Raw genomic sequence first — 28,000 nt, 5'->3', positions numbered from 1 at the left:
AAGGCAAAGAGCACCCGCTAATCTTTTCATTAGCAAAGAAAACAGCAGGCAGACCACTCTGCACGAAACGCCAAACTGCACGTAGTCGCCAGCACTGGGCCCATATTCCGTTTGGAGAATAATTTGAATACATTATGCTGCTCACAGCTTTGGGGCAGCTAAACTAGTATATTTCAAGCAGTGATGCCATAAACACGCAAGGCGTCGGAGTGTTCAAATCCACAAGACCTACATGTCCAGGTTTTGGCAACTGCATAAGCATTTTCAGAGCTTCACAGTAAGTGCATGATTCTGAAACCAAGTAACTTAATATCCAATGGCTTCAAACAACCGTTTCTTACTGATGAAATTCAAGCCGAGACGACTGCGTCTGGCTGCTTGAGGAGAGGCAGTTTACCGTGGGGTGTCAGGTGTTCAAAAGTTACATTTCAGCGTAAACTCGCCGATTAGGAGACTCAACGTATCTAATGCGTAGAACACAAGGTTGTTTCAGGAAACCCCGGAAGACATGGGTCGCATGCACTCCAGGCCCACCGTGAAACAGCCCCGTGCTTTACAAATGCTGAAAGTGAATTCAAATAGAACAAGGAAAAACCATTTATTTTTTCCCCTGGTTTTTGGGATAAATAAATGTGATGAAGCGCTCAAAATTGGATGGGAGTAGGCATACAGTCAGGACAGCAGTGCTCGCCGCCGACGGTGTTCGTCTCCTGCCTCTTCCCTCCTGTGGCTGTTGAGATTTCTGCCAAATCAGAATCACTTTAAATACAGCAACCCAACATCCGGACATCCCGTGCATGTCTCCATTCCTACAGCCCCCCATTCTGCTTCGTCATCCACGGTGTGATCGAATAGGATTCATGCTTACGCTGTGCTTTATTAGTTTCTAATTTTCCCTGAGCACGCGTGTGCGGTCAGTGTCTCAGTCCAACTAGTCAAAGGCTGCCTTGGTCCCTCCTGATGCCGTCAGAGCTTTCAGCCAGTGCACATAGCTCCCAACACAATGAAACCCCACAATTTTCCCCTCCTAGCGGCAGCTCTGGTGTTCCCACACCTGCAGCAGCCAAAGGAGCTTCTACCGATGAGGCTTCCGATGTGGTGATGGAGACATGCGCAGCAGTATCTGCTTACTATCGTCGTATGTTCCTAGATGCGCTAAGCACCGTTGAGGGCCACAAGCTGTTGGTGCTTGAGGACAGCCTGGCCTCCCCTGTCTCTCACATTGTGGACGCATCATCCCTGCAGCAGCATGGCGTAGACCGTTGCTTCGCTCTTAAGGCTGTTCCCATTTGTTTGACTTCAGTACCGCAGCAAACAGCAGTGGCACCTACTGTCCTTTTTTTCTGCCGTCCGCGCCTTTCGCGCCTCCCACTAATTATACAGCACATAAACTATATTGAAAGTTCCTTTCCTCAGGCTCAGGCCTCATTAAAAGCCGCTGGGGGGCTTCAAGGTGTGGCTGCCCGCGCACCACAGGGAGTGTCCCAGCCCACCAGCAGCGACGCTGTGCTGTGGCGGTACCCCCTTCCGCCTGTCTCGTCGCAAAGTGGACGAAAATATGTCGTCGTTTTGGTTTCTGAGCCGTCGGATTACATAGCAAGTGAGCTTAGGCGTCTTTTGTCTGCTTGTACACCTGCAGCACCAGCAACAGCAACGGGCGCAGCAAACGGTGCCTCCTCCCTGCCTGCTGCTGCGGCTGCGCTCATTTCAAACCTTGGGAACAGCCTGCTCCCCCTTGGTGCGACAAACTCGGCAGCCGCTGGAACCCCGTTTAGCAGCAGCAGCGGCAGCAGTAGCGTGAGTCCAGACTGTGTGGTGGTGACGCACTGCCCCCTGAAGCTCTTCCCGGTTGACCGTGACGTGCTGTCTTTAGAGATACCGAACTTCTTCAGAGCTTACCACGGCCAAGGGGATGTGTCTCTATGCCGCAGCGTTGCCGCTGCAATAGACGTGCTGCAGGAGCAGCAGCGGCAGCAGCTAATCCCAAACCTGCGCTGCATTGGCAGCGCCGCGAAAGCCGTGAGTGACTTCCTGATTCTCAAGCGCAAGCAGCAGCAGCAAAAGCAAAGGCTACAAGACCCTTGCCTTAACCTCATTGCAAGTCCCAAGGAGCCGGTGGCCCTGCAGGTACCCCCTGTATATTCTGTCCTAGACGCTGAGGACTGTGGGGTCTCCCCATCAGGCGTGTCGGCAGGCTGCAGCTTGGCTCTGGGCGCGGAGGTGGGTGATGCAGCAGCAGCATCAGGTTGCACAGGACAAGCGGCTCTGGCACTACCTCACTTACTGCACATGTTAGTGCTTTTTGACCGTCGAGTGGACCTCGTTTCTCCTCTCTGCACTGACTTCACCTACCAGGGACTTCTCGACTCCATCCTAGGAGTGGACGGCACAGGCGTAGAAGTGCCCAAGCACATCCTCCAGCAGCAGCAGCAGCAGCAACCGCAGCAGCAACAGCAGCAGCCGCAGCAGCAGCTTTGCGAGCCGCTGCCAGGGAGCGGCAGCAGCAACAGCAGCCCTGGCCCAGGTAGCTCAATTTTGATCGAACGAGGCCGAGGACAAAGGGTTTCGCTGGCTGGGGACAGTCTCTTTATGAGTCTACGGGACTGCCACCAGTCGCTCGTGGGTTCAAAGCTACACAAAATAGCTAGTGAAATAAAAGAGACATACACTCAGAAGGACGGCTTGCGGACCATAGAAGATATAAGCTGTTTTATGACCAAGTTCAAAAGAAAGCAGCAAGAACATGCATCACTCAGTTTGCATGTCAAGCTAGCTTCCTTCGTCTCAGCCGTCTTTAAGGACCCCAATTTCCACAACAGGCTTTGCCTAGAAGACAAGCTGCTGCAGGGCTCGGGAGGCGGAGGCCCTGCAGCTCTCCTGCCCGGGCAGCAGCGCAGCAACAACTTAGGAGAGGCGTTTGAACGGCTCATTGACGAGTCAGCAGCAACCGAAGCTGCTGCTGCTTCTGGTTGCTGCTCCGCCGCTGCCACCACACTCCATGAGGTGTACAGACTTCTCTGCCTCGCCTCTGTCACCGGGGGTGGCATTAAACCGACGCAACTGAAGCCGCTTTTGCACGGTCTGGTACAGCAGCACGGTGTTCGCGAGCTGAGGCGCATAGCCTATCTGCAGCGAGTGGGATTGCTTCGCGAACAGAACTCACAGAAAAAAGTGAAGGGCGCTGCAGCGGCCGTGGGACCCGAGGCATGGAGGTTCGTCAGAGACAAGTGCCAACTCATGCTCGAAGAGAATGAAGCCATGCAAGGCATTGCGTACGTTTGCTCCGGGTACTCACCCCTGTCAGTCAGGTAAGCTGCTCAGATGTATAGCAGCAGGGTGGTATGCAGGCAATGTGTTACTATTGACTCCTCCGTTTGGATAGCAGCTGCTGCGCTTTGTGCAGCGAATGAGTCGCGGTGATTCGCTGCTGCTGCTTCTCCTGCTGGTATGCGCTCTACGGGCAGGCTGCTGCAGCTACTGCACGAGACGCCTCTGGGCTGGCGTGCCATCCCTGGTGTGCTGAACAGCATGTGGGGCCCTGCCCTGGAAATCAGGCAGCAGCAGCCGCAACCGCCAGCGCTGCAGCAGCTTCAGTCACCAGTGACGCAGCAGAAGCAACAGTTTCAGGGTGAGGGCAGTAACACACCTTCTGCCCCCCCGCTACTGGTGCTGGTGCTGTACATAGGGGGCGTGTCGCATGCAGAGATAGCGGCAATACGAAGACTGAATGAGTTGGAGAGAGACGGGAAAGTGAAAGCGGACAGGAGGCCTCCCAACACCAGGATTCAATACCTGATCCTCACCACAGAAATAATCAACACGAGACAGCTATTCCACTGCATGCTTGATGATGTAGACTAGGCGCACCGGTCAGTGTAGCTGAGGGTGCAGGAAACATTACATACGGGCAAGAATTGGACAGATGAGACTCTGGCGGTGAGACAAACAGGACGCACGAACAACAGGCAGCAGACACAAAAATAGAAGACAAGCATCTGTAAAAAACAGACAAATCCACCAGTATATTACGAAAGCGCGGCAAAAACAAAGTGATAACTAGCAAGGATAAATGCAATGCAGGGCATTGCTTTAAACTAGTTACACAAAGACGCTGCTGTAACAGCAACCAAAGGAGAGGAGGCGCAGCGCAATGCACCTGTTCAGGTTCCACTCTCGATACCGACAACAGGTATAACAGCGACAGTAACGGGAGCAGCGGCCGTTGCTGATCATGATATTGCACTGGCGGCAGCTGCAGAAGCAACAATAACTACACCAGCGACCTGCGCCAGCAGCAACTGCAGCAGCCGCCGCGAGCCGTTGCGGCAAACCAGTGTGCTGCAACAGCGGATATGCCAGTAGCTGCAACAGCAGGAAGACCCTGTGTGTGCAACGTTTGCCTTTTTGCTGTTGAGTTATCGTTTATAACATATGCGCTCGCAGCAAAGATACTAAATTATACCTGGGGCGTGGAGCAACGCTCCGTCAGCGTATCTCTGCATAGAGGTGCACACCGTGCTTTTCGTCTTCGTCTCTTTGCCTCCCCCTGCCGTTGTCCGCCTGTCAATTACTTGTTCTCACGTATTCGCTTTTAGTCTGTTGTTAGTTCGGTGCTAGCACCCCACTTTTCCCCTCTTCCAACATACTTTTTCATCACGCTCACTGTCCTGTTGTCAGTCCGCCAACTACTTCACTCTTCGAGAAATCGGCACTCTGCGCTTACCCTGCTCATGAAAGAGAGGGCCGTCTCTAAGACCTTTGCCTTCCAAAGTGGCTTGGTGGGCGTGCAGCTTCCTGAACATTTGAGGCAAGGAGGCGGTGTGTGACAGTTGCCCTTATTGAAATTTTACTGTGTGACGAAAGGTTCGTCTCTTCTCAGAGATGTGCCCCCTTGGAATGGTTCAATGTTTTACCGTAGTTCGAATGAAGCTGCACTTGGATAGTTTGGGATCACAACTCTAGCCTGAAAACAGCGTGGGCGGCAGCCTTGGCTGTAAGATGTGATATATTTAAGTAGAACTGTTTTTGTGTGCACCCATGCACTGAAGGCTACATGTACACGCTAGCAACACCAAAGTGGGAGCGAGCCAGACACAGCTTGGACGCCTCGCCGCGACAGCGTTAGAGGCCTGAGCTGCGGTTCTCCCGGGGCTCAGATAGAGCTGAAGCAAGGTAGATGCCTTCTGGCTTAAATAAACATTGAAATACGTCGTTCAGGTGAACGACACTTGAGGGATTGCGACGGCCTGGCGCAACACATACAGCGACGGTACATAGCGAGGTCGTGTGCGGACCGCCATCCTTTCCTGTTGCTTAGGGTACCAAAGAACACCTGTGATTTAGTTCGGTTTGCGGGTGCTTGTTATCGTCATCACCCAGTACCACTTGGTTGCACCGATGCGCCGCTCTCTTGATTATGAGACCAGTAGGAGGCTATTAATTAACTTCCGAAGCTGCATAGGACTCTTTTAAACAGTAGTGCAGCAACTAATTGCAGCGGTGTTGCGCTTTGGTTTACTTTTGAAATTGCAGATTGACATGGCCTACTGTGATGTTTCGGGGCCTGTGTTAATCTGTTCTGCATGCTCTGTAGTGCACTCCTGTGCATATTTTTCATTGGAGTCACTAACAAACGAAATTCTGTCTTCTTATTTTTGAAGTATAGGAAAAGAAATAACTACACTGAATCAAGTTAATCCCCACATCCGCTCGTTACTCAGGAAGCATACGCGTGGACTGTTGCGAGCGTGGTGGAGCTTCAGTGAACTATTTGCTCCAGCTTTCATTCCTTTATCTGCCCATTTTTGGTAATCTTGCCCAATTATCTTCTTGTGAAGTGAAAATTGTCTCGTGTTTTCCCTTTTCAGCAGAGCAGACGAGCAGGCTGTTGTTTGTCTATGACGAAGCCCCTCTCCGTTTTTCTTCCCGCCAAGATGATTCCTCTTACGGCTGTCAGAGGTTTTATCAAGTGTCTTCCGCCCAAAGCTGTGACCAGATATAGTCAACCCTATTTGGCTTCAGGCCATCGCAGAGGGTACAGCAAGGAAGTCCACGATCACTTCTTCAACCCTCGGAATACAGGTACGTGTTGCTGGCCCTCTGCTTCAGGATCCATAGCATAGAGCTAAGGACTTCTGGTTCAGTACTTTGCACTTCTACAGGCAAAATGTGTAGTCCAAAGGTTGTTGTGTCTGTTTCAATGGCCTGTTCGTTCATTTGGGTGTCTTTATTAGCTTCACTAGGTGATTTTTGCACCATGATGCGGACTATTGTTGAGCTTCAGCCCTAATCACATTGTGAAGTGCATGCTGGAACATATATTTTTTTTTTACCAACGGCAGCCCGGAGAGCACCACGACCCTCGGTGTTTTAAGTTGTCCAGGTTAAGGTGTAGGGACAAAATTTTAGCACATGCGCTCAGGCTCATTTGACATGAACGATCCTGAGAATAAGCAAAAAGTGGGAACCGCCATAGTGGGCAAAGCTGCTTGCGGGGATGTAATAAAACTGCAGGTAATTGGTAGAACCTCGGCTGCGCTCCATCCCCCAGTGCCCTGATGAGCTCGCCTCTCATTATACAGCATTACCCGCCGCTCAGAAGGAACGAATTTGTGTAGCAGCTTTAGAAGACTTTTGAGAGTTTTGGGAACTAGGACCACGGTTCTCTGTCTGGTTACCAAGCGCAGCTCCCTACGAGACGTGGAATTCGCTGCTGTTGGCAGCAATATCACGTTAGATTGCAACGATTTAGGGAATCCACAATCGTCTACAAAATTCTATTCAAGCACGACAAATCGTGTTGTGTTTTGACTTTGGTGCTTTAGGTCAAGGTGGAGGATGGAAAGATAACCGACGCACGCTTCAAAACTTTTGGCTGTGGCTCGGCTATCGCGTCTTCATCCTATGCAACGGAGCTGATCAAGGGCAAAACCACAGAAGAAGCATTGAAGCTACGCAATACAGATATTGCGTGTGCGCAGGGCACGGCAACAGACTGAATAGCGTTGTCGATTTACAGATGATCTGAACACATGAATGGATGCGCGCTGTTTGTTGATGAGAGTAAAACCAGCCTGGAACTTTGTGGCAGCGGAGTAGATATATGCATGCACCAGTTGCGAGGGAGAGCTGCTGGACAATTTCTTTGTTTGCATGTATGCTTGCCCATACGTGTTGCACAATAGAAGCTTCTTCATTCATTTTAACTGTAGACAGGAATAAAGTACTAAAAAGGAAGGACTAATGCATAGGTGAATAAAACGGTGTTCTGTACGATCCTCAGCACATCTGAACCTGCCGCCCGTCAAGATTCACTGCAGTTTACTAGCGGAGGATGCAGTGAAGTTGGCAATCGATGACTACAACAGGAAGAAGCCAAAGACCAAAGAATTTCAGCATTGAGGCTGAAGCCGCTCTATGGTGATACAACAGATGTACCTACGCAGCGAAGACCGTGTTCTGCCTATAGCAGAGTTTAATCTGCAGCTCGTTGCTGGCCTGAAGAGACGCGGCTTTGTTTTATTCAGATACTTCACAAGGTTGAAGATTTAGGATGGGACGTAGGCGGGAGAGGCGGAAACGACTGGCGAGGACGGGAGCGGTAGATTCTATTTGTAATCATGGGAGTGCGTGAAGTGGTGGCGTGTATGCTAGAAGTGGAACACAATACTGCGTCAGAACTGCGAGAGATTTTGATGATTTTGCTGCCCTGCTATGTAGCAGCCAGGTGTCTGCACACCTCAACAGCCGATTTTATAGCGTGCCATCACCGAACTGACAAGGGATGCTACGCTCCGTTATTCCCAGCAGTATCGCACAGCGGCACGGAGGGGCCGCAGCTGGCCGGCAAGAGCCAATCTCGTAGCCCAGTACATACTAATGTTTAATACATTGCCACAATTATAATTATGTAGCGCACAACGCCTCTTTGTGCGTTGATTTGGTGCTGAGTTTCCCCAGATTTTTGAAACCTTATGCATTTTTGAGTGCGCTTGCAGATGTTGGGTACGCAGTGTAGGTGTGACTAGTATTTTTGCACTGCCTTGGCACCGTAGTACCCTATCGCTAGACAGTTGGTCTTTTGCTCCCCAGATATTGTGGAAAGACGTAGATAAAGGATTGCCTAAACCAGGCACTGTATAATGTCTCGAAACAGAGCAGAGGGCAGCACTCGTTTTTCCGCGCTTCTCGTGTGCGCCTCTGCTTAGAGATTACGTGATGACCAACTGCAAAGTGACTTGGGTGCCGGGGCCCCTCCGCGAGGCTCCCATGCGTCACAAAGGATGGCTTTAGTCGTTAATAGTGCAACGGGAATTTTCAGTGATTTTCAGCGCAGCAGCAGCACAGATGTGCTTGCTGCCACTGACATAACCAGGTGGCGGGTAACGTTAGCGTGCTCAGGAGGCAGAGAACACGAAGCCAATCCGATGTCGGGTTCCCGTTTAGTCAGTGCATCCTTAATCCCGTCCGATCTTTTCCCTTTCCTTGAGATTCAGCGCTTGGCTTTCCGCAGCTGCGAGTCCTTGCGGGGTCGCCAAACAACAATGAGTGAGTCGGAGCGATTCCACAAACAGCACGTTCTCTCCCACGCGCCAGATGCGATGTCAAAAATCATTCAAAAAAACTGGCCCTGGCAATGTGCGGCTGCTCGCGTAGTTCAGCTTGTGTACTACGTACGTACATTGCACTGGACGGCAGCTGCACGGCCTTCTGTAGCGTTTCCTCGTCTAAGCTGGCTACAATTTGGAAGACAATCGCAACGTGCCTCGTGGGGTCGTTGGTGACTAGTCTTCAAATCCAGGGACGTCACACGCTGCTGCTGCTGCAGCAACAGCAGCCAAGAAGTGCTCTCCGACAGACGGGTCTACCAATTCGCTTAGTGCCTCCCCTCCCCGAGAATCTGCGTTCTTGGTCGCGGCGTCGTTGGTTTCTGCTTCAGCTGTGGATCCACCTGGTTTCCGACTAATTGCTTGGTTCATCAGAGTTAGCATGTCGCTGTACGTTGAGCGGCTCCCAGTTGTCTGCTGAAGCCTTGAGCCTGCAGCGGAGTCCTGAACTCCTTCAGGCTTCACGACACCCATGTCACCTTCAGCTTCTCCAGTTGTGCTGTCAAGCCGGGGAGCAGCACGGGGCGCACAGCGCGCTCTGAGCAGTTCAGGCTTCCGCCGCTCTGCATCGTCTGCTGCACTGTTTTCAGGTTTCGTTGCCGAGTTCCCCGTTTCCACTGCAGCGGGGGACACTTGGGGATTTATGACGGGCTTGAAAACTGCCAACATGCCCTTCTGTAACGTGTGGGCCTCACCACTTAGCAACTTTTCAAGGCGGCAGTGCATTGCCAGTCCCCGCGCAGTTTCATAGCCGTATTTGCCTAAGACGAAACAAACAACAAGCAATACAGACTATTGTGGAGCCGCAACTGCAAACTGCATTCATGCCAGGCCAACAATCGCGCTTGTGGCAGCACAGATGCACGCATGCAAACACAGTTCCAAGCACATGTGTGTGCATACATGCATCCACGCATATTTTTTGATGCATGCAGGCCCATGGGTAGCGTACCGGCCGACCAAGATCGCTGATATTCCTTTCCATTTCTCGACCATGTGCAAACCCATCTATTGAGCGATCTGTTGAAGAAGACTCCTCGCATTGTGGAGGACAGAGCGGCTGGGAAATCACCCTCAGCTCCACTAGCTAGCTTCATAAGCTGCTCTGTGAGACTAGGGGGCAGGGCATGATTTGGCTCTTGCTGCAGAGTTTCACTCGGTGACAGGGGGGCTGCAGCCCTACCCCGAGACTGTTGGGGGTTTGGCCCTTTCACAGGTGTTAGCCGAGTCCTGTTTCTGGGGAGTCCCTCATCAACCGCCTTTCTGCCCCTCTTCGCGTTTCCCCGGCGGAGCCCATATCCGTGTTTCTTGAGCTGACAATCCGCAGCTGGAGCTGCAGCAGCGTCGCTCTGAAGCTCTTCCGTGTCGGCTGCTGCTACTGTGGATACTGAACTTCTTGCTGCCTGCTGTACAGCGGCAAACTGTGTCAAGGCCTCACCCAGTGACTGCTCGCCCACCACAGACATATTGCGTTTGCCCCTGGCACTGCCGGAGCTAACTGAGTCGCTTTCCCCCTCCGCGACGGCAGCAGCACTGCAGGCTGCATCTCGCTGGCGCATGGCACCCTCTGGCTGATCCACTGGCCCACTGAACACTTGCTTCGGGGATTGTGTCTTGCCCACTGGCTGCCTCATGGCTTGTTCACATTGCAGCTTCTGCAAGACTTCCCCCAAAAGCCGCGTGCCCCGCTGTGCCAAACTTTCTGGACAACAAGAACTCAGGATCTCCGCCTGTACGTTTGGATGGCGTCTCTTGTTGACGCTAGCGGGGATAAAAGTCGGCGAGGATTTAACCCTTGAATCGCTCGCTATTTCCCCCGCTGCCTGTGCAATCCGTGGAGGCCCTGCAGCTGCAGCCACCATCAAATCGGCTGCCGCACTGTCTGCAAAAGAGGTATTCGAGGCCACCCCACGGCTCTCACATTCAGTTTCAGGCAAAGCCGTAGGCGTCACTGTAGGCTTCTGCTTCCGTGTCGCAAGAAGATCTGCGGCGGCGCGAGCCCGCTTGGTGGGGCGACTGGGAAGCACAGGAGGATGTGGGGAAGAAGGGTTGGAACCAGCGTCCTCTGATGGGCATTTGGGATGCACAGAGCTAGAAACGCAGTCTTCGGCTGAAAAGTTAGCCGTTTTTTGCATCTCAGCCACAGCCACGGCATCTCCCCAAATGGTCTTAGGGTCTAACTCTTCTGAAACTTTCGGGGGAGGGTCGGGAGCTCCAGGAGTTAGGATCCGCTGCAAGCTGTACATACATTCCAACGCGGAGACAACCTGCATGAACACAACTGCCGGGCACTTTGCCACCATCTGTGCAATAGGGGCTGCAGGAACAGTTCCATGCCTGGCTAAGTGCCGCAGGGCAACTGATAGGATACTTTCTTGTTCGTCTTGTTTGCAAGTCCGCTGATCGTTGCTGCTGCTGTTGCTGCTTGAGAAGAAATTCATAGAGCTACAAATGGGCAGCAACACGTCGGCGTAGCTTGCGAGGGTTGGGTGGAGGGGGCCCGCTGCAATGCGCTGCAGATGCATATAGTAGAAGGCGCCTCCATCCTGCCGCCTGAGTCCTGGCACAACATTGCAGACTTGGTCGAAGAGAAGAATCAGCAGCAGCTGGAAGTCCACCAGCAGACGATCTGCGTCCGATGCTGCCAGCTCCTCCCTCGCCCCAGTTCTATTCGAGCAGTCTTTCGTATCAAGGACTTTTTCTGCCTGATTCTGCGCGCACTCCGGAGCTCTTGGTTGCTGCGGCAGTTCAGCGCAGGAGCTGCTCTCGAGCAGCCCCGAGTCACTTGTTGCTGCTGAGGAGGTACTGCGGGACTTTTCACCCTGGCTGCTGCTGCAGCAGCGGCCCGCCGCTGTTGAGGGAAAGGACTGCTGCCCCTCTGGTTCCTTTTCCGGGCTAGTCTCCGCCTGTCGGAGGGGGAAGACGCTGCTGCTGTTGGTGGTTTCTGCAGTGGAGGTGCGCGCAAGTCTGCTTGTAAGACGCAGCTTGTCGGCGTCTTCCCCCTCCTGAACCCCCGGACCGTTAAGAGGGAAGGCCTCTCCTGCTGGAGAGGTCGTATGGTGTGTGCAGACAGTGGCCAAGGGGGAGGGGGTACCCACCGGGATGTCTGTAGAATCCAGAGCATCGAAAAATTTCTCTAATGGGGTAGACAGTGAGCACTGAACATCTGCGGCCGCGTGCAGCACGCGGGGCTGCAGCGTCTCCGCAAACTCCATCGGTGAGCCAGAGAAGAAGGGAGAAGAAATGTAGCTGCCGTCAGGTGAGGTTGACGGCGGAATCCCATCTTGCAACACGGAGGAGTTGCGGCGTGTAGATACCAGAGAGCTTGCATCTCTCCTCGGCCGCGAGCATCCTTCGGCCTTCAAATCTGCCGTAGATGCTGCAGGCAAGCTACGAGATGAATGCAGATCAGAACCCGAGCAATCCGCAGAGACAGTTGCCGTGGCAGTGTTTTCTTGCTGCTGCTGCTGCTCTACACTGCCACTCGGACCCTTTCTAGAGAGTCCTGTTGACGCCACCTCGAGTGTGCAGAGGGGGACGGCGAGTTTGTGATCTTCCATTCTTCCATAAAGGGAAATATAGGTCGCCGTGGGGTTTGAGTTGAGATAGGCCACCACGCACAATGCTGGTAGAGCCTACCAACGACTCGTGACAGGAACTCCACCCGAAAAAAACAGACAGCAGCTCTGCCGTCGTGTAGGGGAGCGCGCGCGACAGCGCCAGGCTGTCGACGCCTCGAAACTGTCCTCTGATGTGTTCAGGTGTGTAGCTGGTGGTGCGCAGGAGGAGGGTGCGATGTGGTGATGCGGCCTCTGCAGACACGTGCAAGTCCCTCCAGAGCCCCCAGTATGATATAGAAGGCCAGGAGAGCCTTTTGAAAGGCAAAGCTCAAGTGTCAGGGGAGAATATGCGGATGTGGACGGCTAGCATATCGACAGCAGCGCATACACCCCAGTTGCGGTGTGCGCGATGCTGTGCAGTTGAGGCAAAAGAAATATGAAAAAAAAGATACAAATGGAATTACAAAAATTGATGGGTGATATGATGAATTCAAGACGCAGATAAGCAAATTTTGGCGGACAGCACTCAACATCGGACCCCCGTGCAACAGGCTGCAAGGTGCCGGAGTGCCGTGACAGTCGTCTTTCTCTGTCGGCAAGAGGGGTTAGAGATTATTTTTTGCAGACTTTGGGAAATATAAAAAGGCTCTCAATTCCATTAGAGGGGGTGTTCACTGCACTCGGCCAAACAGGACGATGCATCTGTCCCACGGTCGGTCGAGGCCTGGGGGTGAATCCAAGGGCGTCCGGCAGCCACCAGGGTTCGTTCCGACTGGAAAAAGCAGAAATAGTGCAGCAGTGAAGTATTCCAGCTGTAGGTAAAGAGTCAGGCGACAAAAAGGCAGCTAGGTACTGCCTATTGCGCTGCTGTAGAAAGGCTGAGTTGTTTGCAAGTGGGTGGCAGGGCAGGGCCCCTCGGATGTCTGGCAACTTGTCTCTCGCTTGTGCCCGCGGTTCTGAAGAGAACTATACCCCTTTCTGGCAAAATTGGGCAAATCAAAGCCTAACTGAGGACGTAGGGAGCCTCAGAAAGACAGGGAATGCAAGGAAAAGGAGCAAGGAGGAACGACGTGCGTTCACGTCTGCTGCCATGAGCATCGCCGACTCCCGCTCGCCCGAATGAGAAGAAGGAGGAAAATTGTGCCTTGTAGATGATAATAAATGCGTTTATTGAAAAAGATAATCATAGAACGTTGTGCGGTAAGGGGCATCGACCCCTAGGGGAGTCTAAGGACAGATCGGCTGTCGGCGGCAGAGCGCAACCCGATGAGGCGACGGCGCACGGCGTTGCCTGCCCAGCCACTTCTTGTCTGTCCTCTTCATTCCAGCACCATATGCATTTATTTATCCCCTCAAGCGCTAGAGCACTCTGATTATTACTTTTTCGCGGAAGAAATGCAAGCGTGGCAGCTGTCTGGGCACCGCTTAAGCACCGTTTTGCTTTTGCGAGACACGAACACAAGCGATGCTCAGCGGCTTTACTCACTACCTACCCAGCAGCTATTCAAATCGCCTCTATTTGGGCTGTATGTGAGCTCTAGCAAAAAAATTTACCGTGAATCGCGCGCAGCAGCCAGCACAAACGCAACACTTGAACAGGGGCGCAGTTCACACCGCGCTCGGCCATGTGTTCTGGAGGCACTGCTAGGAATGAACCGAGCTGTTCTAGTCACTGCAAAACCTACTGTAAAAAACAAATCGAGTCTGCAGTTAATAGTAATCGACGCATATAACATGCTAGGAGTAAAGTTAACTTGAAGGGCACGGAATCGTCCAAGTTAAAGGCGCCTGAAGCAAAAGCAAGCCCATACCCAAATGTGTTACTGTCTAAGCACTGCCACGCGACTACCCTCTTTCATCAGCCCCACTTCCCTAATGCTCAAAGGCATGACGCAGATTGAGGACTCAAACCATTTGACGTTGTAGGGCTCCTAGCGGAGTGCTTTCCATCTTTCATACAATCAGCGACTCCGCTAGTGGCAGCCACGAGAACTGTATTGCGTAGATGCGGTCAGCGACAATTACTACGAGCCTCCACGTACAAAACGAGACCTCGTGGTTTCGCACTAAGATAGTATGCGTCGACAGTTCAGACCCAAGGATCTGCACCCTCACCAGATGCTGCACGACACATAAAAGTTTACGAGCAGTCTATTGAGCGTAAAGTTGATCGGTTTGCAGAGAGTCTTCAGAACATTCGAGTACTTGAAGTTCCTGAGTTTCGCGTCGATTCTTGTAGAATGGTTGCTCGCCAAGACTACGCGCACACAGCTGTTCGCGTCGCGAGGTTCAAGAGACTGATCACTCCATCAAGTGAAACTATGTCTGTCGACAGAGTAGGCGCCATGTAGGACAAAATCTTTCGATGCAGAGTTCACGAAGCGGGCACTCAAATTCGATAATGAAAATGCAGCTCAAGGAAATGAATAACCGCCGAAGCGCAGCAGTTGCAGGGTTTCGGTAGCTAGGACTCTTCGTATCTGCAGAGAATACGAAAGATTTTACTTTAGCCTTAATTTATGTACTTCAAGGGGATCAAGTATTTCTTGGCTGCTTTCTTTGGGCATAATGCTCCATGAGATTCACTTGGGGGACAAAATCGGAAGGCCACGTCTCTCAATCAGCAGAATTTGGAGGCTTTATGCAAACAGATGAGGCGAATTTTTGTTTGACTTTCCAAGCTCTTGCTTCCATGGCAATCCTTTCCTTGTTGGCCGACTTGAGCAAGCGTGGATACTGCCTGTCGCCTGGCTCCTCCATCTTCAGATTTATGTGGTTGCTTGCATTCCTTCTTGTTTCGAAAAGTGAAGTGTACTTAGTAGCAACGAGCGCTGTTGTCTGAGTAAAGCTAAAGCCTGCGGATTGCAGTGGGGTACTGTGGACGGACACTGCATCGGTGCAGGCAGCCCACTGAGACTGAAGTTTTCCGCAGCTCGTCTGCCCTCACCTGCCATGTATCGGCCGGTTGTATTTGCTAGCTAGCGGGTTTCTACTTGTACGGCTATTACACCAGTTCCAGATCCGTTGCAGGTATCTCGTTTTCTGAAGTAGGAAAACAATTGGCCTCTGCCACCATGATTATCTGCTACGCAGAATTCATAGAAAGTCACAAGCTCTGCAAGGGTACAGAGTGCCTATAGTCATTTGCATACAGCACTTAGAAGGGCCTGCTCTTTGTGTAGTACACGCACGTGTTTGCTTGTGTACATATCCGCTCATTTATTTTGCAGTGCAACATTTCCCAGTGAAATGCTAGGTAATAATCTTTTCAAAAGACGGGCACGCGACTATGGAAGGCTACCTGGTGTATGGTTGCTGCGCCTGACCTCCCTCACTCATGATAAATTGAAAAACAGGTGACCGACGTGGCGCTAATGTGCTCCGACAAACAAAGTATTGAGACACTAGAGACTTACCTAAGTTGTCATGCAAATGAAGAGCATTTCTCTTACGTGGTCTAGGCTTCAACCGCAGGTGGGAAAGAAACACTTTAAACATATTTGGCAACTGTGGAATGACTCTCATTTGGTCTTCGGGACTTTTTCCATCCATCATAGTTGCGGTCCAGTATGTATTTAATACTGTTGTAACGATCCACTAGTCTTATGCTTTGCATAATTTCATTGTTCTATTAATCTGGCTCCTTTGCACCGGTAGATATAACATGAATCGTCTGTGACTTGGCCTTGTTGAGCACAATACTTGAAGACGAGGCCAGCCTTTAACGTTTCTTCACTTCCGAGCGGCATCGGATGCGACCTTACCATTATTGAGGTACGTCAGGGTGTGCACAGACGAGCAGGAGATGCTCGATATGCTTCTGGCGGTGCCGTACATAGATATACAATGATTACCTGCCACAGGTAATCTCAGTTATACTCACGAGTAAACGTTGTCTTTGGAGCTCCATGGCCTACGCTGCTGCGGAGGCGGAAAAAGAAACAGCTCACCACGTCAAGTGTCCCAGGCCTTGACACTGCTTGCTTGTGTGATTGGTTGACCACTGGGATTTTACGTCGTCCGAAACTCTTCAAGTTTTAATCCTGAGCCACTCTTGCTCGTGTGGGAATGACCACCAGTGCAACTTAGGGGGTAAAATGGAGGTGCAGTCATGGAGAGGAACGGGTGCGCCCCGCTAGCTGGAGCGTCGCGACTATTTTATGAACAAACCTGCCCTGTGAAAAACCTCTGTGAGTCATAGAAAAAAAAACAGAGGGAACTAGCCTTCTTTTGGCGTGTTCTGGAGCTCGGGAAATAGTCTTGAACCTTTACGTAGCAGGAATGCACCACATTCTTACTGCGTCTCCCCAACTGTGTCGCTGCTATCCAGTTCCTCTCCTCATAGAAATTTGCGTACATATACAGACATTTTTGCCTACACAGAGTTCGCATACACTGCATATATACAGCTCCTTTCAAAATGCTCGGTCTCAGCTCTGGCGCGCATCAAGCTGGCGCGAACGCTATTCTGTGTGCGGAGTGCTGGCAGTGTCTGGTCAACACTGACCCGCAGTGACAAGCTGTCAAGTAAATAATGAGCCTATTTCCCAAGAAATACAAGTTGCTACGGCGCGGAGACATCGCAGCAACGTGTTGTGGCATACACCGCAGGCAGATCCACTGAGTCGTGGAGTTGGTGAGGGCGCTGCGCTATTATGCGTGACAATGACGAACGTGAAGCTCGAATGATGCCTAATAAGCTATATAGATCCACACGAGCTGGTTCTATGGCTGCGATGTAGCACAGATTACGGTATGGTTGGCACGGCGCAGTGCAGAGCATTGGGCGATCAGCTCCGTAGTTCATAATCGTCGCTGCTGTATCTCGGTTTAAAATTCATTATTCCCGATACTTACGATGTTTCTTGGTTTCCAAATCACAAACATATTACTTTGATAGAAAAAAGTTTACATTATTCAGTGGTAGGGTTGTAGCTATCACTGCTGCATTGTCAGGCAGCACTAGACGTGCCTGTGCAGCGACCGCTGCCGCCTGCCAGGTGGTAGGCTTCGGACGGCACGGCCAGTTGAAGTTACCGTAGCCGAAAGCTGAACTAAATTATTTGCTTTATTTTGTCTATCCCTCGGGAGGTTTTTTCAGCACATTTTGTGCTCATCTTGTTTTGTTGTTGCTGCGGTTTCACATCAGCTCCCCCCTGCGCCGCGGCCCCCCGCCAATCGACTTCTGCGAGCGGCTCGCCGTCCGCCCAGTTTCGCCGCTTGAGGAACAGCGCCGACAAATTTACTTGTGAAAGCTTAAATTCATTCCTTCATTGTTTGATTTAGAACTGTTGGAGCTCGAAGAGGGTAGTGCGTGGTCTTGCACCGCGGCAACTGGCTGCGCAATAGCGACGGCAGCCGACAGCTCACCGCGAAGTGCCGGCAATCGATTCGGAATACACACGTGGGTGCATGCATTCGCCTTCTAGCTGTTTAATTCAGGTAGACGGGGCAATTTTTAAAGCCCCTGCGGGATTTCAGCAGTGACCCATCGGCGCCGAGGTGACAGCCGGACTCGTTCGGGCGCCGGCCGAGGACAGGCAAAGTAGGCAAGTGAAGCCGCCGATCCGGAAATTTGTTTCAAACTGAAGTCATTCTACTTCTTATGTATCCAATTTAAGTGGATGTGAGCCCCAAGCAACTGCCAATAGACACTGTGTCCGCGCTAGCTTCACCCGCGGCAAGACCACTAACGTCAGATCGTTCAGGTGTACGGGTCGCGCCCCATAGACACAGGCTGACGGGCTGCGGCAAGGGTTCTGCGGGTTCTCTAAAGCTTCAGTACAATCGTCTTCATACGTTTTGGTCGTAGGAAGTCATGTCACGCCTCCTCACAGGCTGGCCGTGTCTCACGAGCCGCACTGCGGCACCAGGTGCTTTCAACAACCAAACCCTATCCTATATCTTGCTGAAATTCAACACGAGACCTTCGCGGATCTCTGAACAGGCTTCGGGCCACATAACAGGTCACCCACAGCATCGCTGAGAAAACCAGGGCAGACAGAAACGGCTAGGCAGTCATCTCGCTGCGCAACGTCGCGGCTCCTCACGCGGCCGCCCGCAGCGCTTACGGCTGTCATCGCATACCGCAAAGGATTTTATAAACCTGTTTATTTGCCTAAAAGCGCAGGAAACCGCAGCCAGTTGCAGTGGCTTTTCTAGGTCGGCCGTAAACATCGTGGAGCGGCGCTCCTTTCATCTGCTGCCGGCGTCAGCTGTGGGTTGAGTGCCTCAAGAGACCTTAAATCGCATCGCATCCGCATATCGGAGGCTATCACTTTGTTTTTTGCATCCCGTAAAGGCCAGGGAACTCAGTGGGCGGCTTTAGGTGTTTGCCGCGTAGTCAGGCCCAGTGGTCTCCTTGGAGGGGGTTGCGCTTTCTGTTTTCAGCGTGCCTTTCGTTGCGCAGATTTGTTTCGCGTGGGACCAATCGTGCGTTTGTCGTAGATCGGCAAAAGTGGTATTGTTTGATTGGGCTTGCGAGGAAATCGCAGGCACTCCAACGGTTTTATAGATCGGCGCCTCAAGCCGCGCCACGAGGTTTGTTAGGAGAATCCAAGGGAATTTAATTGTACCAATTGATTATTTACACAGCTAAGCTCGCGAGCCTCGCGACTTGACAGACACACACGCAAAAACACGTCAGTTACCTTAATCTGACGAGATGCAAGGCGGAGCAGCGGGAGAAGCGCTGCACGCTGCAGGCCTGGCCGCGCTGAGCTCAGGCAGCAGACCCTCGAAACCCTCTTCCAAAGCACTGGAAAGGGAGGCTACTCTCTCAGGGTTTACTTCGTACCGTACAGTGGCCGCGCGCGCGCTGAAGGAAGACGGTAAAGCCAAGGTAAACGTGCCTGCAGAGCTCCCTGAGACAGTGCCAGCCAAGGGCCGAGGGGGAACCTCACGTTCGGCCGAAAAGCACGGGAAGGAGGGACGAGGGAGAAGTAACAAGTCGGGGGGCCCAAAAGATGCCAGTGCGTTCTCCTGTAACTCGAACAAATCAGACAAAAAAAATTACGAGCAAGAGAAACGGCTGCAGGAGGAAATTAGGCTGCTCTGCTCGCTGCCTGTCTTGGACGAAAAACTTGAGAGCCCCCAAGAACTACTGAGGCTCAAGACGCTCTTCGTAGGAGAAATAAGCAACGGCATCCCAAGACGTAAGTCTGAATGCCTTTTAGAGCTACACTGCCCAATATAATATGGACGGGGATATGGACCTTAGCAGTGCAGAGCGTTCCTTGTGCCATATTTCCTCAGGGCGCCCCCCCGTGGACGAAGCTACAGGGCGGCTGCTCTACTGGGATCGGCGTTGCTACTCATTCGATACTGGAGGAGCCAACTGCGCATCTGGCCTCAGTTGCATCTTCTGTCATACAGCAGAGGAGCTATTACTGCATCCTGCGCGCTTCCGGTCGGAGCTAATCACCTCCAGCACAGAAAACGCCTGGCACTGTGCTACATCGATAGCTGAGCTGCGCCTGAGGGCTCCGGAGGCATATGGGCTGGATGCTCACTTGAGGCGCCTACACGGGAAACAGACACAAGAGACAGGCTTGGCGTCAGACAGCAATTGCAGACAAAACTCTGATAGACCAAAGGGAAAACAGCAACAATGTGCAGGTAACATGCCGCAAACGCCAAAAAAGACGCAGCTGACAAAGCAACAGAGGCAACAGCAGCAGCAGCAGCTGTCTAGGCAGAACTCAGGAGGCGGCACAACAAAGGAGGGACGGCAGGCACAACAGAAGATTAAACAGGCTCTACCGGAAGACGGCAGGGCGTATAGCAGCAGTAGCACTGAAGTGAACAGCGTCGAAGACTCCTGTGGTAGCAACTCAGGATGCTGCAGCGGCGCAGACTGCGGCATTCTGTGTGAGATGACTGGCAGCAGCTCACCCGTACATGACAGTGTAAACATGCTGATGAAGAGCCCTAGCAGCAGCGGCTTCAAGACGAAGCTGACGTCGCATCTTGATTCCTCAGATACAATGCACGTCGCGAAAATAAGCCGAGATGAGCCCCCATCCCCTGCAGGCAGCAACAGCAGCGGCAGCGGCAAAGGAGTGGAAGAGATTGCGGTTACACCGTCAGGAGGAAAAAGCACTCGACTGGCGTTCAACTGGCCCGACAGTGACGGGTCACTGAACCTGTCTTCTTTCAAGGTCTTTCCTTGCCGCCATAAACACTCTGTGTCTCATGACAAGAAATACTGTCCGTTTTACCATAACTTCAGAGACAAAAGAAGGTAAGCAGAAAGACACATGCAAACCTTGAATCCTCCCTCAAATCCTCCGCGTCACAACACGCGTTGTTTGCTGGTCAGAGCAGCTCGCTTTGCATTTGTCCCCGAGTGAACAGAAAAGTTTGTTAGAAAATCGGGGTCTCGGAATTTAAGATTTCAGCGTGTCACTGCAGACGGCTTAAGTGCTGTGCGCTACTTGGTGCTGCAGATTTCCTGTCACATATCGAGCAGAACAATGCGAAGAGCACTTCGACCTAGACTCCTCATCGCTGCAGTGCTCCAAGGGAGATGCGTAAGTCTGCAGTCTGCACTGCGCAGCTAATTAAACGTGGCAGGGAGAACAAGGGATGCTGCTGTGTATTTGCTGTGCATTACGAACTTGCCAAGCAAAAGCGTTTGGTGCAGCCTTTGGGACTCAATCTGACTCAATGTGCACACGTATGTTTTTTTCTGCACGAAGTTGCGACAAAAGCCACAACCGACACGAGCTCCTCTATCATCCGAGTATCTTTAAACAGAGATTCTGCTCATCATACGCCACGCGAAACGGAGTACGACTTCCTTAGACTTTTGCTTGTCTGATAGGCTGCTGATTGTTTGCTTGCCTGCGTAGACCAATGGAAAGCTTGAAAGCAAGAGTAACAGGTATATGCTCTTGACTTCAGCTGCTGTATCCCTGGCATTGTTCCTTTTCCTGCAGACTGAAAGATGCGGTAGAGGACACTTCTGCGCTTTTGCGCATACCCGAGAGGAGGTCCGCGCACCCCTTTTTACAGTGCAGGAGGAAACGTGCCCATCGGTAAGTACAGCAAGAACGCGACGGACAACCTAGTCAAGCCACGTGACTTATCAGATTCGGAGTAACCGTACTAGCCCATGGGCAGCCTCAACTGCCCACAGATGCATGAAACCAAGAAGTTGATGGCGATACGTGGATTTTGCTTGTGATTTTATGCTCTTGCAGAGTGACTTCTTCATGCAACATTTCAAAACCGTATGGTGTCCCTACGGAGTACAACACGACTGGTATACATGCGTCTACGCCCACACGTATCAGGACTGCCGACGGTCGCCTCAAGTTGGTAAGTTGGGATACAGCTGACCATCTGCAAAACGTTTGCGCTTCTGTGTGGAAGAAGGGATACAAATACGTACGTTAGCTATCAGCTGCTCTCATGCGCAGTGGTTATGAAATGGCACGGTCTATATCGATGCATTCTATATGCTCAAGTATGCGTACCTTCAGGCTACGGTAGCGAGCCCTGTCCCGCCTGGAATAAGGATGTCCATTCCGCCGACTACAGTAGACGGTGCCCTCACGGGTAAGTCAAAACGGGTTTCTTAATTTTGCTGAGCTAAGTGGCATACTGTCAGGAGCCAGCGCGACTCCTGCCTGCACGTGAATCCGGGATTTTCCTTGTGACTCTTGATTTGCACGCACTCCAGACATTTGTCTTCCAAATCTTTTATGCAGGGCGGCACTGAGCTCTGTTGACGGCAGAACACAACTGCGTTCGTATCATTCAACTCCTGTTGTTTACGCAGAACCCTCTGCCCGTACTCGCATGGAAGCAAGGAACAGCTTTACCATCCATCTTATTACAAGACAATGCCGTGCATGGATTACAGGTCTAAGGACCGCAGCGGGAACAGTTGCCCTCGAGGCGTTCTTTGTGCATTCTACCACGAAGCTAGCGAGCGCCGCTGGCCCGTGAGGATGGCCATTGACTACAGCTCGCCACTGCCGCCCCAAAGAAGTGCAGCTTTGCAACCTCAATTCCTGCGACCTCCCCTCTTCAATCTCGACGACTTTGAAGCCTTTGGACACACCAGGTACAGATGATATGTCTGTGCTGAGGTGCAGACACCCTTTGGGGTTCGTCAACGACTTTGGAGGAAAGCACAGCAACGGCTGTTCGCTGCAGCCGTAGCTCTTACTGTCTGCAATGCATGTATTTTAACGTGAAATGTTCTACAAGCATTTGTACATGCGTGCACATACGGATGCACGTATACACATTCCACGGACGAAAGCGGTGCATTCTCCGTGTTTCTGGCTGTGTGGTTCAGCCGCAAGACAAATGCAAGAAAGGAAATGGCAACCCCTGATGCCTCGAACAGCAATCGGCGCAGTGGAGGCCCTAGAAAGGGCGACGGCACTTCAGCAACGACTTTGAAGTCGCCTGCGTCTGGCCTTAGACGGCGGCTGCTTGAACAGCAATCAAACACTGGAGCCGTAAACACGCCTACCGGCTACGGGCTGGAAAACGACCACCAGCGCCACCAACAGCAACAGCAGCAGCAACAGCAGCAGCAACAGCAGCAGCAAATGCAGCGCCTGGTGATGCAGCGGCAGTCAAACTGCGGGAGTTTCCAGGAAACAGTTAACAGGAACACCGCTTCGGCGTTTTCTCCTGGCTCCGATTTCAAGCAGCAACAACAGCACCAACAGGCACAGCAGCATGACCAGCTTGCTGAGGCTCAGGCGATCTCCATTGCAGCAGACCTCTCGGGTCTGAATATGGGATCATCTCAGTGGCAAACAGAAATGCACCCGCAAAGCTTTCAAGCGGCTGACTTAGCAGACAACTTTAAATTCGATATTGGCCCTGGCGGCGGCACATCCTGCCTGCCCTTCGGTCAGCAGCAGCAGCTTGTCCAACAGCAGCAGCAGCAGCGGGCCCTGCAACATCTTACAGCAGGCTTGACTGCGCCAGACAACAACACGGGTCGTGCTCCCTACAATTCGTGGATTGCGCAGCACATCACAGAAGAGTCACCTGCAGATTCCTCCGCCAGCCGACCGGTGCGGGAGAGCCCCGCAGGACCAGGGCAATCGAGTCTCTTCTTTCCTAATCACGATTCGATAAAATGTCCATACACCTCTCGCGCACAACAGCAAGGTGAGCGACTGTATGGCAGCGCTGCAATTCCCAGTGGTCTCCTGGCCCCCTCCCCTTGGCGGGAGTCTCCAGGAGAGGCTGAATCACTATCGGCGCCAAGTCCACCAGAACTGCTGAAAGTGCGGCACAACAACGCTGGAGTGATCCCATCCTTGGAGCCGCAGCATGGGAGCAGCACGGACGCACCTGCAGCTTGCAGTGTTGGACTGTTTGACAGCAGCGGTGTGTGGGCAACAACAAAGCCTGAGCTTTGCATAGGTGAGGGCACTGAATTAGGCTCCTGTCTGAGACCGCCAAAAGACCGCAGCAGCAACGACGCGGCTGACGTGCTCCTGAAAATGCTTGGCAGAGCGTCTCACGGTTGTAGTGTGAACGCGAGCTCTCCCCGCCACGGCGCAGAGGGGGCTGCCCTTGTGTCGAGCGAAGAGGAGCTGTCAGAATCGGCCTCTCGGCTGCCACCGATCCCACCTCCAACTCTCCACTGGTATTGCCAGCCAACAACCGAAGATGAGTTTAGCAGGAGCAGCAGCAGCAGCAGTAGCTACGGCGTGCAGCGGCAGCAGCAAATGGCCTCTCCTGCACTTGTCGCTGAGCAGACCGAAGAGCTGCTGTACGAACAGGAACAGGGGTTGGGAAACTCCGGTGAAGAAAGCTTTTTTTGCTCCATGAGCCTACAGAAACTGGTAGCTTTCGACTCTGCCTCCGCCCTGGACAGACTCGACCCACAGGCAGGAGGAATCACAACACCTCCTTTGTCCTTTCCCATCGGCACGGGGCTGTCTGTTGCTGCCTGCAGCCTCATCTCAGGCAGTGTTTCTGCACGGCTGCTGGGGACCCACCTGGCGTCGGTCTACCTTGTAGCTGCGAACCACTCTCATCAGCAGCGGCTGGCGCTGCGCCTGGTCAACGCTCGGGCCTGCCCGAAACTGCTCCTGCTGCACGGGTCAACAGGATCTGACAGCCTGAAGGCGCAGCTGCAGAATAGCACTGGACTCTCTGGCTACTCTCTTGTGTCTTGGGGCGCCAATGGTGATGGGGGCTTTGCCTTTTGGAGGGCGGCGGGTGCCGCATTGAGCTTCCAACAGCAGCCTAACGGGACCGAAGAGATAACGGAGCTCCTGGAGCAAGCAGCAGCATGCGGGTCTTGTGTGTTTCTGCTGTACATACACTCCAACGAAGAGGAGTTGAGTGCAGCTTGCGTCCAACTCGCCAACTACTGCGCCAGTGAACAGGTTGTGGCTGCTAAGGCGCGGCTGTTTCTCCTGCATCTCTGTGTCGGACCGCCCCCAAGTGCCCTTATGGGTCAAGTGCTGCGTCACGTGATCTCACTCCCACTGTCGCGTCTTCAACACTGGTCGGCACTGTTGAAGGACGGAAGCCCAGAAACTGGAAGAGAGCAGCAGCAGCAACACCAGGATGAGAGAGCAAGTTCGGGACGCCTAGCTGCGCCACTTCCTGTAGGGCCTGCCTTTGGTGCGGGGAAAACCGGAGGAGAGAGGCGGCTTCTCTCAGCAGATGAATTTCGTGCGGTCGTTTCCCCCACATGCTCAGCTTATAGCCTCCAGTGCATGCACGAGGATCTACACTGGGGCGATTCGCTGGAGCCAGCATTTGACGGCGAGAGATCAGTCAGCATGCCGCTACTGCTGCGTGAACTGCGAGAAGCAGTGGCGGCTCGGGCTGAGCTGGGAGACTCCACCGTTTCCTCCGTATGTGTTTTACTAGATGCGCATGACACAGCAACCTCCACCACGACAACTGCAGTATTAGAGACGCTTGCAAACAAGTGCAGTGGGCCCCCAGGTTTCCTTTCGCTACCGCCAACCAAGCTCGTCGTCTGTGAAGACACTGCGTCGCTGCGGGATAGCCATCAGCTGCAACACCAACAACAACAGCTACAACAGGAAGAACACACACTGAAACTTGCCTCTATACAAGCCGAAACTGGGGCTATAATGAGATGGAAGCAACTGTTGGGTGCCTCCGGTGTGTTCCGCTATACCACTGGATTAGCCACTGCAGACTATCACCAGCAGCCGCAGCTACAGATGCCGTTGTGGTCGAACTCGGGAAGCTGGCGTTTAGGATCGCCTCAAGAACAGTCAGCAGTGTTCCGACGCTTTGTAAGCGCCCAAGACAAGGATATACTCTATGGCTTCCGGCTCCTGGCGGAGGCGCAGGCGCCTTCAAGAAGCATCAGAGGAATCCTGCGATGCGTCAATACACTTCAACTTGAACTGGCTGATGCACCTGCGGGGGCAACAGATGCAGCAGGTGCTGTATATCTGGAGCCCCCTGCGCAAGCACAGGCAGCAGAGGCTCTGTGGGTCAGCAGTCTGCAGGAACTCGTCCAGGGAAACGTACATGGGCTAAACTCCGCACTTAGTGAAGCAATAACGGAGGGATGCGATCAGCAACATGAGAAGGCAACAATATGCTGTGTATGCGGGGAAGAAGTAGAAGATCTATGTCAGCTAACAGCAGCAACAGCAGGCACGGCGGCTACAACGCTTTGCGCTCATCAGCACCACGGCACCTGCCGAGAAGCCCTGCGTGCTGGGGGTTGTTGGCCGTGCCCATGCTGCATGCTTTGGCCTCTTTCGCGGTCCATCAATAACTCCGAGGAGCAGCAAGATCAACTGCAGTCCTCGCTTCCGTCTGAGAGCTTGCGTCGACTGGTTCGGAAGGTCTGCGACGCGGTAGTTGAGGCATACGGACTTTTGCAGCATCTGCACTCTGTTGCTCACGGATATATGGAGCCGCGATGTAATTTTTTCTTTTCGGTGTTGCCCGAAGAGGTCATTGTGTCGGTGGGAAGAGAGGGCGAGATATCCGTCTGCATTGACTTGGCCTCACCACGGATCCTGCGGGCTGCATTGCAGCCGACAGACAGCAGCAACAGCGTTGGCGGTGGCAGCAAACCCAGAGAAAGCCTCTTAGGGGCTGTTTTAGGGGAGCTGGTGTCTCTGCTGCTGACTACAGGCACCACAGCTAACCATCGGCTTGGCAACTCCCCTCTCGTTGACGACCTCCTTAGGACCCTTTGGCAATGCAACTCCGCCGATGCGCCACACAGCCAACAATGCGCTGCCCACCCTTTCTTCTGGTCCAGCACAGAGCGCCTCTGCTTCCTGCAGGTGGCGCTAGCGCTAGCTCACGTGCCGCAACAACAGCAACAACACGGAAACACAGAAGGTGCATGGGGAACTCAGCTGTCTGGGCATCTGCAAGGCGTTAGCTGTACTGGACAGTCATGGCTGCTGGAGAAGGCGCGGAAATATATTTCTGAAGTAGAAACAACCGTCGCCGGCCCTCCGGCACTGAACCTTATGCGTATTATCGACCTGTAAGTCAGGACATGAGTGCACGACAGAGTTTGTCTACTCTTAAAAAACTGATAGTGGCATGTACTGTACGTGCAACTGCAGCTGTTTATGCTTTTGGATATGTGGGGTTCTTATGTCTTGTCCTTATATTTCCAGTCTCCGACAACGGTGGCTCTCTTTCAGTAGCCAGCTGACTTCTGACGAAGTTGAGCTGCTGTTGGAAGAGGTGGGGCTGAGCGCGTCTCTGCAGCAGCAGCAGCAGCAGATGATGATGCTTCTGCTGGTGCAGCATGCCGACCAAGTGATTGCGCATCACGTGGAGCTGGAGGCCCCCGAGCTTATTTTGGCGGTCTTCACGTTGGCTCGCACAGACTCCGACGTTCTTGAGGTCAGCACAATGGGCTAAAGTGAAAATATTTTACTCGCGCACGTACATCATCTCCCTCTTTATGGCGCGATGCAGGCACACAACGTACATTTGTTGCAAATAAGTTTACTATCCGTCGCATACGCCTCTGATTTGACAGATCTTGTATTGACTATGGTTTTGCCGTGTAGTATGCGTCTATACATGTAGATACACGACTAAAAGATGCAACGCCCGGGGAGTCTCAAATGTGTAGCAGCCACCCACAGATAGGTTGCTTACGATTGTGTATGCGAGCATTCACTCTATACAAACAAGCATCCTGCATGTGTGCGCAGTTCTGAATGCACGCATATTTGCTGTTTATACTTTCATTTACTCTGCAGATGATGCACGCTTCGCCGTCCCTGGCCTCCCTACGCCCTGCCCTTCGCGGTGCCAAAGTGGACCCGAACTAAACCCGTCAAAGACGCGAAACACCGGGTACAAAACTAACAGGCTAGCTACCCAGTTGGGAGGAACGGATCTCGTGCGCATGCAAGCAGCTTCTCTGGCTGGCATCTCCTGAAGCACTTCTGCCGAGGCTCGAAGGGTAGTTTTTTTGGTGTCCGAGTATTTGCTTGTGCAATTAATATTGTGCGAGGTAATTCTACTATTTTAGGTGTATATGCACAGTGGCAGTGGCCCCAACGAGTGCTTAATGCCTCCTGCTTGGGCTTGGTGCTCATCACACGTGCAACTCTTGCTGTATGATCTAGGTCAGCTGACTGCACTATGAAGTACTGCACTGTGTACACGCGAAATGAAACTTAGCGCACAGCAGCTGCACATAAGCTCACCACTCTTCGAATCGAGAAGCTGTTCAGGTGTTTTATTATTGTTAGTTTTCCGGGCTTTAACTGGGTGCCCTATCCGTCACACGCGCTGACTAAACAAGTGGCTTCCTGGGCAGATAGAGGCAGCAGCAGTCCCTAAAGTGAATTTGTGAAATGTTTTGGG

At 52.5% G+C, this 28,000-nt stretch overlaps 4 protein-coding genes across 4 annotated transcripts; 3 read left to right on the top strand and 1 right to left on the bottom strand.

Moving 5' to 3' along the window:
- Positions 1-960: 960 nt before the first annotated feature.
- Positions 961-3,861, top strand: ETH_00024755 (sec1 family domain-containing protein, putative; the record flags this gene model as incomplete). Its single annotated transcript, XM_013375062.1, has 2 exons — positions 961-3,308; positions 3,465-3,861. 2 exons carry the CDS (start codon positions 961-963, stop codon positions 3,859-3,861), a joined length of 2,745 nt encoding a protein of 914 aa, XP_013230516.1.
- Positions 3,862-5,933: 2,072 nt separating this feature from the next.
- ETH_00024750 (nifU protein, putative) lies at positions 5,934-7,401 on the top strand (the record flags this gene model as incomplete). The annotated part of the gene is made up of 4 exons (XM_013375061.1): positions 5,934-6,081; positions 6,422-6,513; positions 6,825-6,972; positions 7,283-7,401. The coding sequence occupies 4 exons, from the start codon at positions 5,934-5,936 to the stop codon at positions 7,399-7,401; spliced, it is 507 nt and encodes a 168-aa protein (XP_013230515.1).
- Positions 7,402-8,783: 1,382 nt separating this feature from the next.
- ETH_00024745 (uncharacterized protein) lies at positions 8,784-12,166 on the bottom strand (the record flags this gene model as incomplete). Its single annotated transcript, XM_013375060.1, has 2 exons — positions 8,784-9,367; positions 9,559-12,166. 2 exons carry the CDS (start codon positions 12,164-12,166, stop codon positions 8,784-8,786), a joined length of 3,192 nt encoding a protein of 1,063 aa, XP_013230514.1.
- Positions 12,167-18,830: 6,664 nt separating this feature from the next.
- ETH_00024740 (zinc finger (CCCH type) protein, putative) lies at positions 18,831-27,459 on the top strand (the record flags this gene model as incomplete). The annotated part of the gene is made up of 11 exons (XM_013375059.1): positions 18,831-19,320; positions 19,421-20,408; positions 20,614-20,697; positions 20,866-20,956; positions 21,106-21,204; positions 21,370-21,487; positions 21,652-21,727; positions 21,951-22,238; positions 22,476-26,654; positions 26,791-27,022; positions 27,388-27,459. 11 exons carry the CDS (start codon positions 18,831-18,833, stop codon positions 27,457-27,459), a joined length of 6,717 nt encoding a protein of 2,238 aa, XP_013230513.1.
- Between the last annotated feature and the right edge of the window lie 541 nt (positions 27,460-28,000).

The sequence above is a fragment of the Eimeria tenella genome, genomic scaffold, assembly GCF_000499545.2.
Source record: "Eimeria tenella Houghton genomic scaffold, Eth_scaff25, whole genome shotgun sequence".
In the NCBI taxonomy this organism is placed as follows: Eukaryota; Apicomplexa; class Conoidasida; order Eucoccidiorida; family Eimeriidae; genus Eimeria; species Eimeria tenella.
The sequence above is the reverse complement of the archived record's forward strand: the minus strand, read 5'-3'. Positions and strand labels throughout refer to the sequence as shown.